Source organism: Myripristis murdjan, chromosome 1 (genome assembly GCF_902150065.1).
Source record: "Myripristis murdjan chromosome 1, fMyrMur1.1, whole genome shotgun sequence".
Classification (NCBI taxonomy): Eukaryota; Metazoa; Chordata; class Actinopteri; order Holocentriformes; family Holocentridae; genus Myripristis; species Myripristis murdjan.
The window spans coordinates 2,530,079-2,544,328 of record NC_043980.1 but is presented as its reverse complement, the minus strand read 5'-3'; the positions used below and the strand labels follow the sequence as shown (position 1 = coordinate 2,544,328).

The following is a 14,250-nucleotide window of genomic DNA, read 5'->3' as shown; positions in this document are numbered from 1 at the left end:
AAGAAATGAAGTAAAGAAATGTAAAGAAAATACAGCCTTGTTTGTTCCTCCTGCCCTCTCTGCACACTTTATTTAGTTATTTATTCTTTATTTATTTGTTTGTTTGTTTATTTTTACACGACTACAACAAATTATTTTTGTTCGTTACAAGATTTTTCTAATTTGATGTAGAGGTTACATTTGCAGAAACTCAGAAATGACAGTGTGTGTGTGTGTGTGGGTTTGCTCGGTGCTGCACACATGAAGCTAACCAGCTAGCCGAGCGACTCATCCGTATCAATGGAATCAACAGCTAGCTCGCTAACATCTCCCAACACAATACAGTAAATATGAAACGTTTGACATCAGTTCACATCAACACGTGTGAGGCACGTGAGGTTGTGTCAAACTGCAGGAAATGAGTTTTTAATGGCTAAAAGAGACTGGGGGGGGGGGGGGGGGGGGGGGGGGGGGGGGGCATCTGACCCCCCGAGTCACGGCCCGGGACGGTGTGACGGTGTTATGATCATCTTCCTGTGTTTTACAGAGAGCTTTGTTTTATGTGTCAGCAGTAAAAAGCTGGACTTCTGTCCCCAAGGCCATAAAGTCAGTCAGCAGCTAAACAGCAGAGAGTGAGACAAATCAGGACAAATCAGGACAAATCAGGATAAATCAGGACAAATCAGGATAAATCAGGACTCCCAAACTTTCAAGGATTGAATCCAAGCCCTGCTTCTCCCCCGGCTGGACGGTGTCTCCGTCCTGAGCTTCACGTCTGTCTCTCTGTATTTGAGTTTTTCCACTCAGACTTTCTTCCCTCCCTGCTGGACGTTCCTCTGACAGCTGAGGTTCCCCTGCAGGAGAAGCTTCTCCATGCAGAGCCTCAGAGGAGCTGCAGCCCTGAAGTCCTGCTCTCAGCCTCGAGAATTTAACTCCCTGATCTCTCTGCTTTCACTTCTCACACTCAGGTCACCGAGAAGACTGCTGCCCTTTTACTGAAGGGCTTTTACTTTGAAAGGGGAGGCTTTACTGACAGTATAGCTGTTTATACAGTTTGTCTGTTGTTTAATGAAGTGGTTGTTCAAGCCGTGGTGCAGGTCCCTCAGGGGGTCATTTGAGGGAAGAGACATATTTCTGCTGAACAGATTTATTATCACGTCTGTTTTCCAGTGGCAGCTCCTCCACTGCTGCGTGGGCCGACTCAGCGGCCAGGAAAAAAAAAAAAAAACAGAAAATAAAGTGTGGCTCTGATATTCAATGTTAACACAAACACTGAAGGCAGTGAATAGAAAATCCATGAACAACCTCCATAAAACCTTTTTTTATGCCTGTTAAAGCTCATTTTACAAACTGATCTCCTGCAGTCTGTCATTCATAACCAACTAACAAAAAAGTGAAGTAGGCACGAAATGTGATGAGTCTACATGGTTCTCATTGCCAACATGACTCACTGATAAATCACATTTTTATTCCACTTTTATTTGATTTATTTTTGTCTGAATCTGAATGGAATCTGAATCTCAGATTGTGTAGTGCACATTTAATGATGTGTCAGTTTTTCTTAGTTTTATTAAATGTACAGTTTGATGACTCTCTTAGTTTTATTAAATGTACAGTTTGATGACTCTCTAAGCTGTTTTTCAAAACGTATCAGAGCCGGGTTTGTTGTCAACCTGGTTAAAGAACACAAGAAATATTAACAGTAAACAGAAAAAATAAAAGGAAAAGAATAATGAAAATTCAATATCTAAAATTCAAAACAAGTTGCAGCAATGGTGAAACAATAATAAATTCTAGCAAGTATTAGTAATTTCTAATGAATCCCTGAACAAGTGTGTAACTGTAACGGCGGCACAGAAACTTCACCTGATAAAGAATCAAATAAAACAAGTCATCATGTTTTCCGGCTCCAGCGTCGTCTCCGTGCGCATCGCCAACAGGTTGGCAGCTGCATGCCGAGTCCGACGATACCCCACAAGGCCAGCTTTAGAGACACTGCTGAAAACGGAAGTGGGCGTGGCCTGAGAGGAAGTGGGCGTAGTCCAGTCGATGTGAAAAGTTAATATGTTGTTTCTAAGCCGGGGACAAACCTTGGGTCAAAATTTTGTGGTGTTAAACAAATCTGTTGGGAAGTTCTGTGACTTTTAGTGGTAGGCCCCGCTCACTGCCCCACCCTCTGCCACGCCCACTGCCACGCCCCCTCATGACTGAATGGCCTGAAAAGTGAGTCAGGTTTAACCGGGTGGCCATGGACAGACCTGCTCAAAGTTTTGTGATGAAATGAGAATCCCTTCAGAAGTTTGGAGCCTTTTTGTGGTAGGCCACGCCCACTGCCACGCCCCCTTTTGGTCAAGTGGTGCAAAACGTTCTCCACCTCTTAATTGGCCCGTGACTGACCGTCCCACCAGATCTGGTGGAAATCTAAATATCTGTTCAGAAGTTAACGCTGCTGTCTGATGAATGAACAAATAAACACAGTGCACACCTATTCATAGCCAACCCCTCCCATTTAAATTCAACGGGTGAGGGACAGCTAGCTGCTTAAAGTCCCCTTGAAGTGACCTCACATGACCTCTACGTCCTTAAACAGTGATCATCCTGCTCCAGTGGCTGTAAATTAAAATTTCAACCATTAAAACCTTCACAAATCTGTAAACGTCCTCTCTCATCCACCTGTCCCTTCAAAATAAAAGCATGTCTCTCCCCTAAACTGAGATCCTGTTGGCTTAGGCTTCATCCTGTTGGTTTACATTTATGAAGGATCCTTCTCTGCATCATGAAACTTACATCAAATCAAGAAAGTAAGAGTTTATTTCAGGAGGGTTTTTAAAAGAGCCAATAAAGTTGAGAACTGCATTTTGTGTTTATTCAACCTTTAATTAACCAAAGGGGGAAAAAATGGGATTCTAAACTTATTTTGTCAGGATGATCTGACCGAGAGTGGCAGCGGCAGATTGAAAGAAGCAGCTACAGACAATAAGACGCTAATGAGTAAAAATAAACAACCCAAAATAAACCAGGAAGGAGCCGCAGACAGAAGCTGCAGGTCGGCTGTCGGCTGTGGTTGTTCACTTCCTGTGTTACGGGTCTAACGGCTCCCGGCGCCGACCACCTCCACCTTCAGAGGAAACAGTCAGTCAGTCAGTCAGTCAGTCAGTCAGTCAGACCGACGGCTGCATGTCCAGAGTTTCCTCTCCTTCATGTTCCTCTGCTCTCCTCCCAGAGCGAGCAGTGGGCTTTCAGAGCTGCCACATCACTCCTCCTCCCTTTCCTCCATTCATTCCACTACGATATGAACATGAACTTTCAGAGCCTTCACACTTTCTTCACTCCAGTTTTCCATCAGCCCAATAAAGTCCTCCACAGGAGTTTTCCTGAAAGCAGCAGCACTGTTGGGTTTCCAGCTGGAAGACGTTGGTTCTGAGTCACCAGGAGGTTCTGGAGATATGGACCCATTGAACCCTCCATTATAAGTGAATGGGGAGAAATGTGAACATGCAACTTGTTGACACTTTGGGTGTTTGAGCCGCTCGCTTCAGGCCGGTCTGAGTCTACTGACACATTTGGTGGTAACCCCTTTTTTGTTTTTTTTACATATTTACATAAACATTCTGTGGTTATGAGGCTGAATTCTTCCTCATATTCGTGTTTGCTGCTGAGCTGGAAGAGGCAGAACTGTGATCAGCGGTGTGTGTGAAGTCAGGAAGACAGTAAGACAGGAAGACAGTAAGACAGGAAGACAGTAAGACAGCAACCAAAACAAAACCAAGTGGAGGGGTACACTGCAAAAACTCAAAATCTTACCAAGATTATTTGTCTTATTTCAAGTCACAAATGTCTCATTACACTTAAATAAGACATGATCACCTCAGAAGTAACTTGTTTTAGACAATTGTCTCTTGTTTCAAGTGAAAATTTGCTTGTTTCATTGGCAAAATTTGTTTCTTGTTTCTAGCTAATTTTCACTTATTTCAAGTGAATTTTCACTTTTTCTACTGGCAAATTTTGCCAATGAAACAAGCAAATTTTCACTTGTTTCAAGTGAATTTTCACTTGAAACAAGTGAAAATTGTCTAAAAACAAGTTACTTCTGAGGTGATCATGTCTTATTTTAAGTGTAATGAGATATTTTGACTAGAAATAAGACATTTTGACTTGAAATAAGACAAATAATCTTGGTAAGATTTTGCGTTTTTGCAGTGCCACTGTTTCAGAGAAATTACGGACTGTTCCTTTAAATGTGCATTCAAATGCTCCTCAAAACTGACCGTGTGTGTGTGTGTGTGTGTGTGTGTGTGTGTGTGTGTGTGTGTGTGTTGCAGGACTTGGACCTGGCTGCCGTCTACGTGTCGGACGCTCAGTACAACAGGAACATTTTCTTCGACACGTCGCCGCAGGCCGTCAGGTGACACACCTGCACTTCTGTTTGTTTTTTATTCTTTATTAATTTTTTTTTTTTTTTTAGTTTTTTGTGTTTTCTTTCCCTCTTTCCTTAAATTCTTCTGTTGTCATGTTGCTGCACTTCAGATTAGTTTCATTCACACAGTTTCTAACAAATATTTAAATCTGAATCATTTATATTCTAATATATGAAAATGTACCAGTGACTTACAGTAGTTTAATATTCCACTCTGCCCAGGATCAGTAAAGTTTCTTCTAATCAATTCTAATCCGGTTTGATTTAATTTAATGTAATCTCATCTAATATAATTTGTTTTGAGCCAGTGTCTAATTTGACCTAATCTAACCTAGTTTTATTTTTTATTTTGTCGAATATAGTCTGGTTTAATCTAATCTAATCTGATCTGAACTGTTCCTAATCTAATCTCATCTAATCTCATGTAATATAATCTGTGGTAATGTAACATGATGAAATGTAATCTCATGTAATATAATCTGTTTTGAGCCAGTATCTAATCTGATCTAATCTCACCTACTTTTTTTTTTTTTTTTTTTTTTTTTAGTTTGACTAATCTAATCTGGTTCAATGTAATCTACTAATCTCTGAACTACTCTGTAATCCCTTGTTTTAAATGTAGTCTAATTTTGTGTAGCTCCAGATCTGTGATTAGCATTACTTTGAGATGCTGATGTGTGTGTGTGTGTGTGTGTGTGTGTGTGTGTGTGTGTGTCCAGGCTGTATCTGCTCTACAACCACTGGGTTCCTCAGGTTCTCCTCTACGTCTTCATCCTGGTCGATCTGTGTCTCGCCATCTTCGAGGATCCGGCCGTCGTTCCTCTGCCGGTCTGGGTACGAGCGTGTGTGTGTGTGTGTGTGTGTGTGTGCGTGTGTATGAGATGTGTCACACTTCTCTCTTTCATCACACACACTTTCGCTTGGAAAAAAAAAAAACATTTCGACATTTATCCCCCAGCAGATCTGCCTCGTCAGCGTTTCCCATTGGTTTGACTGAAGAACGCTGACTGTGCTAACGGCTAACGGCTAACAGCTGTCTGACCGCTGCACGACATGAGGGGGGGGGGGGGTTCCCTTTTAATGTAGTGTTGACCAAGAAAAAGTTTATAATTGTCCAGTGATATTAAACAGCTGCACAAACGTAACTAATATTATATCCATTATAATCCAAGTATTTTTATCTGCGTTTAAAACCGGATACTTCATATGTTTGTTTGTTTGTTTGTTTTGTTTCTAAACTGGGCATGGTATTATTCTTCTGTCTGTTGTTTTATCGTCTGTCCAGCCCTTTGTCACTCTATTTTGAAAAGTGCCATTCAAATGAGTTTAATTAGTGTGAACTTAGACACATGCTGTGTGCACCTGAAATTGGTCCGATGGCCTTTTATTCTGAAATCCAAACACTCTGAAAAGTGTCCGATTGGACCGAAAGCCCGTCAGTCTGATGGTTTCCCCGGAAACAAATGCCCATTGCTCTGAAGATACATACATTCGGGTTTTATGTCCAGTTTTGCATCCTGCCCAAGAAATGCATCCACCCCTGTTTACCCGAACCCGAACCCAAGGAAACCCCACCCTGAACCTGAGGGAACCTGTCCTGAACCTGAGGAAACCTGTCCTGAACCTGAGGAATCCCCATCCTGAACCCGAGGAATCCCCATCCTGAACCCGAGGAAACCCCGCCCTGAACCCGAGGAAACCCCGCCCTGAGCCCGAGGAATCCCGCCCTGAACCTGAGGAAACCCCGCCCTGAACCTGAGGAAACCCCGTCCTGAACCTGAGGAAACCCCGTCCTGAACCCGAGGAAACCCCGCCCTGAACCCCAGGAAATCCTGTCCTGAACCTGAGGAAACCCTGCCCTGAACCTCAGGAAACCCTGCCCTGAACCCGAGGAAACCCTGCCCTGAACCCGAGGAAGCCCCGCCCTGAACCTCAGGAAACCCTGCCCTGAACCCGAGGAAACCCTGCCCTGAACCCGAGGAAACCCTGCCCTGAACCTGAGGAAACCCTGTCCTGAACCTGAGGAAACGCCGTCCTGAACCTGAGGAAACCCTGCCCTGAACCCGAGGAAACCCCGCCCTGAACCCGAGGAAACCCGCCCTGAACCCGAGGAAACCCGCCCTGAACCTGAGGAAACCCCGCCCTGAACCTCAGGAAACCCCGTCCTGAACCCGAGGAAACCCGCCCTGAACCCGAGGAAACCCTGCCCTGAACCTGAGGAAACCCTGTCCTGAACCTGAGGAAACGCCGTCCTGAACCTGAGGAAACCTGTCCTGAACCCGAGGAAACCCCGCCCTGAACCCGAGGAAACCCCGCCCTGAACCCGAGGAAACCCCGCCCTGAGCCCGAGGAATCCCGCCCTGAACCTGAGGAAACCCCGCCCTGAACCTGAGGAAACCCCGCCCTGAACCTGAGGAAACCCCGTCCTGAACCCGAGGAAACCCCGCCCTGAACCCCAGGAAATCCTGTCCTGAACCTGAGGAAACCCTGCCCTGAACCTCAGGAAACCCTGCCCTGAACCCGAGGAAACCCTGCCCTGAACCCGAGGAAGCCCCGCCCTGAACCTCAGGAAACCCTGCCCTGAACCCGAGGAAACCCTGCCCTGAACCCGAGGAAACCCTGCCCTGAACCTGAGGAAACCCTGTCCTGAACCTGAGGAAACGCCGTCCTGAACCTGAGGAAACCCTGCCCTGAACCCGAGGAAACCCCGCCCTGAACCCGAGGAAACCCGCCCTGAACCCGAGGAAACCCGCCCTGAACCTGAGGAAACCCCGCCCTGAACCTCAGGAAACCCCGTCCTGAACCCGAGGAAACCCGCCCTGAACCCGAGGAAACCCTGCCCTGAACCTGAGGAAACCCTGTCCTGAACCTGAGGAAACGCCGTCCTGAACCTGAGGAAACCCTGCCCTGAACCCGAGGAAACCCCGCCCTGAACCCGAGGAAACCCGCCCTGAACCCGAGGAAACCCGCCCTGAACCCGAGGAAACCCTGCCCTGAACCCGAGGAAACCCGCCCTGAACCCGAGGAAACCCTGCCCTGAACCCGAGGAAACCCACCCTGAACCTCAGGAAACCCGCCCTGAACCCGAGGAAACCCTGCCCTGAACCCGAGGAAACCCCGCCCTGAACCTCAGGAAACCCTGCCCTGAGCCCGAGGAATCCCGCCCTGAACCTGAGGAAACCCCGCCCTGAACCTCAGGAAACCCTGCCCTGAACCCGAGGAAACCCTGTCCTGAACCCGAGGAAACCCGCCCTGAGCCCAAGGAACCCGAGGAAGCCCCGCCCTGAACCAGACCACACTGGAGCTGATGGGCTTTCAAAATAATGGGCCTTGGGACAAACCCCCTTAACATGCTAACAAGCAGCCGCTAGCAGGCTAACAGAAGCGCCGCAAGATACAGAAACACAAGTTCACACATTCTTAAATCTGTGAGGCTGTTTTCCAGTTGAATGTTTTTATGTTTTTGCATCTTAAAAGCTAAATGTGCCGGTGGAAGCTTTGCTAGCTACTGCTAAGGTTAGCTGCTTATGTTATTGGCAGCCTGGAGGAGGTCATGTGTTTAGTTCAGTAAGGGGGGGGGGACTGAGTTATTCCTGCAGTAGTAGTAATACTTTTACCTCTGCTACTTGTAGTAGTACTGCTTATTCATAGTAGTTGTTAGCAGTACTGCTGGCTGGCGTGAGCACTGAGGAGGGCTCTGTGTCCTCAGGCCACCATGCTGGTGGAGCTCATCTGTCTGTCGGCCTTCACCACCCGGCTCGTCCACTATGCCAAGGTCATCCCTCGAGACAAGTTCTGGAAGGACCCCAAGAACATCTGCATCATCGTCATCGTGCTGGTAGGAGGGGCTAATCTTCCTCTTTGGTCTGGTGGGAGGGGCTAATCCTCATCAGTCTGGGGGGAGGGGCTAATCTTCCTCATCAGTCTGGTAGGAGGGGCTAGTCTTCATCTCATCAGTCTGGTAGGAGGGGCTAATCCTGTTCCTCATCAGCCTGGTGGGAGGGGCTAATCCTGTTCCTCATCAGTCTGGTAGGAGGGGCTAATCCTCCTCAGGTGTAACCATACCTAAAGGGGCGTGGTTACACCTGTTGGACAGGTGAGGCTCATTTTGATAGAGAATGTGATTTAATTGGTCTGGTGGGCGGGGCTTATTGTCACTGTCAGCGTGGTGGGAGGAGTCAAGGCTGCTGATTGGTTTTGTTCCAGACAGACTCGTCTGTGTGGTTTTTATGGGCTGATGCTTTTTTCTTTTATAGTTTTCAGTTTTATGGGGGTTTTTTTTGTTTTTTTTTTTAGTTTGTGAGCGACTTCCTGTAGAGTGCAGGAAACAGTACAGCAGCTGCAGAGGTGGCAGCGCATCACGACCACACACACACACACACACACACACACACACACACACACACACACACACACCAAGCTGCTGTTTTTGTGGATTTTGCAACCAAAAACAGTTTCTGCTTTTCACCCAAAGCTGAAACACTTTTAGATTTTCACTCCCGAGCTCAAACCGTCCTGTGAGTGCACCGTAGTTCCTCTGTGTGTGTGTGTGTGTGTGTGTGTGTGTCTGGGCGTGTGAGCGGCAGCAGAGCAGGCACAGGCAGAATCTGCTGAGAAGACGTTCTGCCTGTTGTTGTGAAGCAACCTTTAGCCGCTCGCTGTGCCGCGTCAGCGCCTTTTAATCCGGCGGCTTCCTGCTCCCAGAGCTCAGAGTCACTTCAGGATCTGGATCTGAAACCGCATCAGAAATCTGTACCAAGCGCTCCGTGAGCCACAGCAGGCTGCCTCTGCCTCCACCTCACACTCTCAGCAGGATTTCCTCCATGTACCATCAGTGCCGTGACCTCTGACCTTTGACCTCCTTCCTGTTGCTCATGCCAGCGGTGATCTGTCCGTCCCTCCCGGCTGAATGTCCGAAACATTCTGATGGTGCTGATCAGACGGGGCTGTGTCGGGCGTTTTCTTTCATATTAATCTGATTGTTGACAGTGCAGTATGACGGAGTGTTAGGGCCACTGTAGCCGGGGGAGAGGGGCAAGTATTTTTAGAAAAACTCAGATATTCTCTGAGATTAAAGTGGTAAATTTTCTCATAAATTTACCACTTTAATCTCAGAGAATATCCATTTTTTTATATGTAAATTTTCAACTTTAATCTTACAAATTCATGAGTTTTATTCTTGAAATATTCCCCCCACTTCCCCGGCCTCCTACAGTGGCCCTAATGCACCGCTTTAAATGCAGGCTACAATTCCCTATCAATTCACCTTCACTAGGAAACAGGATCCTTTAATTTTAATCCCTAAAAAATTTTTATTTTTAATTTTTTGATTTGAGCCTGAAAAAAATGAAGGTGTTTTGTGCATGGCCAAAGAAATGTTGAGCTAAAAATGCACCTAAAAAGGTCCACTGATGAAAGTTTAATGGGTTCTTCAGTTAATTCCTGAAACACTAAAACAATTTCTAATTCCTCCTTGGTTTTACTGTAATTTGATATATTTTATGATTATAATATTCGTGAATTAATCCCTGAAACCAAACCCTGAATTCACACCTTAGATATCAAGAAAGCCTGGATTGGCCCTGTTATTTTTATATGTGTGTGTGTGTGTGTGTGTGTGTGTGTGAGACGTTAATATAACCTGGCTTCCTCTCTCTCAGCTCTCCCTGCTGGATATGATGATCTACGGCGCTCTGAAGGCCACAGATCACAACGCCGTGCGCTGGTCCAGGGTTCTGCGCCCGCTGCTATTGGTCAACGTCACAGAGGGACGACAGGTACCCGCCCACAACCCACCTGTCCCACCTGTCCCACCTGTCCCACCTGCCCCACCTGTCCCACCTGTCCCACCTGTCCCACCTGCCCCACCTGTCCCACCTGCCCCACCTGTCCCACCTGTCCCACTTGTCCCACCTGTCCCACCTGTCCCACCTGTCCCACCTGTCCCACCTGCCCCACCTGCCCCACCTGTCCCACTTGCCCCACCTGTCCCACCTGTCCCACCTGCCCCACCTGCCCCACCTGTCCCACCTGCCCCACCTGTTCCACCTGTTCCACCTGTCCCACCTGTCCCACCTGTCCCACCTGTCCTATCAGCAGGCAGCAGTCAACCTGCTTCCATTCATTTTCTTATAAAACAAAAGCCTGGAAACAGACTTTTCCTCCAGAAGCAAACAGAACATCCTCTGATTAAATTATTGATCACACAGCATGAAACCCAATGATCGCTCTGTTATGTGAGGAAACAAGAGCGGAGTTCAAGTACAAAACAAAGTGCAGCTACATCAAAATTGTCCTTAAAGCTCCGTCCCAGTTCCTCTACAGGTCCAGAGGTTCCTCTCCTTCACGTTCCTCTGCTCTCCTCCCAGAGCGAGCAGTGGGTTTTCAGAGCTTTCCACAGCCAATTATCAGCTGTGTGGTTTCTGAATGTTGAGGACTTTGTTCGCTGCAGAAGCAGAACATTATAAGGCGGCTGCTTCAAACACAAACTGTGTGGAAAATGTGGAGGAGTCGTAGTAAAACGGACCAAACATTCAAACTCATTGGGACGGTCCTTTAAGTGCACCTCTTGGTTAATTTCCACAGCTAAAATCACACAAAATATGTTGGTATTATCATAATTAAATGCAAAAAATCTGCAGCATGATCAGGAAAATGTGTGGAAAAATATTTACATGTATATTGTTTTGTTTCTGTGCAGCTTCGCCGGGCGTTCAGGAGCATCCGCAACGCTCTGCCTCAGATCTTCCTCGTCTTCCTGCTCTTCATCTTCAGCGTCCTCATGTTCTCCCTCATGGCCCTCAAACTGTTTGTGAAACGGTGAGCCTGAAGCGTTGTGCAGTTTAAAGGTGCATTACGTGAAATTACCGAGGGTTGATTCGGTGAAAGGCCCTTTTTAGACTCGCCAAACCGAGGGTGAGACAAAGTGATGCCGACTTTGGACGTTAGCACCGTCAGAAGCCGGCGATGCCACGGTCACAGGTTTTGCTAGCAGCTGGTTTACCCACAGGATCGTCTTGCTCTACAAGCTCTTTGTGTTTGTGTTCATTCACACATTTTTGAACATACATACATCTCCTTTTTCAGTGTCCTCTGTTGAATCTAGTGACATCAAAACAATCTAACATCTACTGTTCCCGTGACAAGCTTCATAAGGGCGGTTCTGCCCTGTCAATATCAATATCGAGCTTTTCCAGCAGAAATTTGCTTTAAATGGCCATTTTTTCTTTGTTCTTTCCAACATTTCAAAACAATCATAGACATGCTATATATCTAAATTGTTCACTGTTTTCTGTTGAATCAAAAGATGCCAAAGTCAAAGCAATCTGACCTCCACTTTTGACGATACGAGCCTTGGAAGCTAGTAGCACCATGCGGAAGGCAGGTTTCGTTTGCATCTTGTCCGACTTGCTTCACCAAACTTCATTTCTGTCTTTGTCCCCACACCTTTAAACAAATACATGTCATTTTCAGCGTCTTCTCCTGAATCTGACTGTGCCAGGCTTTATGTAATTGCACCTCTACCTTTATCATGACACGCCTCAAAAAGCGCAGCTCTGCCACGTCTGAAACAGCAGATTAGCTGTCGATGGCCGCTCCCTTGTTGTCTTGGAAAATAATGTCAGACGGCCATAAGAAGTTATCCGATGTCTTCAGATGTCTTCAGATGTCTTTGCCCCCAAAAAAACAAAAAACAGTATTAATTTTGTAAAGTTATGAACAGAGAAAAGGAAGACAGGCTGAGTGTCTCAGCAGAATCAGACACTGTTTGGTGTTTTTTCTTTTTCTGTCGATTAGAATGAATTAACTGACTAATGGCCAGTCTCAGCTACATGACAGAGGGTCGCCCAAGTGTTGATTTATTAAACCAGATCATTAATGTTGGTGTTGCTTTAAACTGTGGACGTGTAAAGCAGTTTCTCTGTGTTGCAGAGATCTGAAAACCACAGAAGGAGAGCCGTACTTCACGCACTACCTGGACATCGTCTTCGATCTGTACGTCCTCGTCACCACGGCCAACAGCCCCGACGTCATGTGAGTTTCTCCTGCCGCTCTCTGACTTTTTTCTTCGTGGCTCGGTGTCGATGTCAAACTCCGAAACAGTTTGACCAGAGAGGACGTGAAACTTAATGTCAGATCCAGTCATAGTGTTTACACCTTGAGGTAAAATGTGATCTGAGTCTGTATCCAAGAACACGAACCGAGAACTGGATTCAGCAAAGTGAAGCGATGTGGTTCCTTCACCCCCCAAAAAATGTAAAATATTTTTTTTTCCCAAATTTTTTTCTCATACATTTGTGACTTTATAATTTCAGAATTTTCAAGTTTTCTTCTTTGAAAAATTGTGAGTTTTATTCTAGTGAATTTACCACTGTAATCTCAGAAAGTGAACAATTTTTTTTCTGGAAATATATTTCCCCTATAGTGGCCCTACTATGCCGTCATTCAAAACAGCTGAAACTCGCTGAATTTTTAACACCTAAACTGCAAACAGATCCATCCATCAACCAGTGAGATTCGCAGAGGGTTTGTCAAAACAAAACACAACCCAGCTGGTTTATGTTTGGGAATTGTTCCAAACACCTGACGTGCATGTTGCCCTGTAACGTGGTGATGATGTGTGCTTTTCGTGACTATTTCCTGGACATTTCTTGTGTGTTAAAGTGCCTCTGGTTGTGGTTCTGCTCCACAGGATGCCAGCGTACAACGCCAACTTCTTCTTTGCCATCTTCTTCTTCTTGTACATCCTCGTCAACACCTACATCTTCATGTCTGTCTTCCTGGCCGTCGTGTACAACAGCTACAAAAAGTACCTGAAGGTACACACTCACACATCTGGCTGGCTGCAATGTTTTTTTTTTGTTTGTTTTTTTTCCATAAAAAGCTTCATGGATCCCACATTTCAACTGGTTTGAACTGATCAGTTTTTCCACTCTTAAAGCTCCGTCCCAGTGACTTTGCATGTTCAATGTAATATCTGCTAAATATAAAGTACACAATACTGCCAGTGGTGGGCAGAGTACTACAAACTGCCTCTCCAGTAGAAGTACTGTCCCTCTGCTGGTATCTGACTGCAGTAGAAGTAGAAGTACTGTTCCTCTGCTGGTATGTGACTGCAGTAGAAGTAGAAGTACTGTTCCTCTGCTGGTATGTGACTGCAGTAGAAGTAGAAGTACTGTTCCTCTGCTGGTATGTGACTGCAGTAGAAGTAGAAGTACTGTTCCTCTGCTGGTATGTGACTGCAGTAGAAGTAGAAGTACTGTTCCTCTGCTGGTATGTGACTGCAGTAGAAGTAGAAGTAGTGCAGTAAAAATGTCCTGCAGTAAAAGTCCAAAGTGTCTCATGTCAAATGTCCTGGCAGTAAAAGTGACTGAGCTCCTTTTTCCAAACAGTAACTGTGTTAGCTGGGATCTTTTCCAGAGAACACGCTGCACACTGCATGCTTTTAAAGGGGCATTACACTCAACTGAGGTGAGGACCCTGGAGACTCAACTGACACATGTGGAAGGAGCACATCATGTGATGGTTGAGTCTACATGGTTCTCATTGTGCACACTTTTTCAAAAAAAGAGTCTAAATGGTCCTCACTGAAGTTTTTCATGGTACGATACGATACGATAAACTTTATTGTCTCACTCAGGGAAATTTGTCTTGGACTCTGTAGCTGCACCATGAATGCCTTGATGGCCACAATGAAACAAACAATACAACCTCAGCCACACCGACAATTACATAACATGACAATATTGCACATGTCATGGTGCAGCTTTGATTGTGAAATCTGGAAATGACAAAAAAAAAAGTAGAAGCAACGAAGTAGAAGCAGGTTCCTCTTCTCATCTTTGCTGACTGAG

General features: G+C 45.9%; 1 protein-coding gene across 1 annotated transcript in view; it reads left to right on the top strand.

Moving 5' to 3' along the window:
* tpcn3 (two pore segment channel 3) overlaps positions 1-14,250 on the top strand; it is a 30,345-nt gene that overhangs the window by 595 nt on the left and 15,500 nt on the right. Inside the window, exons 2-8 of the mRNA XM_030048222.1 lie at positions 4,302-4,384; positions 5,116-5,230; positions 8,106-8,234; positions 10,057-10,173; positions 11,097-11,215; positions 12,329-12,430; positions 13,089-13,215. Of these exons, the coding sequence (XP_029904082.1) occupies positions 4,302-4,384; positions 5,116-5,230; positions 8,106-8,234; positions 10,057-10,173; positions 11,097-11,215; positions 12,329-12,430; positions 13,089-13,215 (792 nt within the window). The remainder of the gene's footprint in view (positions 1-4,301; positions 4,385-5,115; positions 5,231-8,105; positions 8,235-10,056; positions 10,174-11,096; positions 11,216-12,328; positions 12,431-13,088; positions 13,216-14,250) is intronic.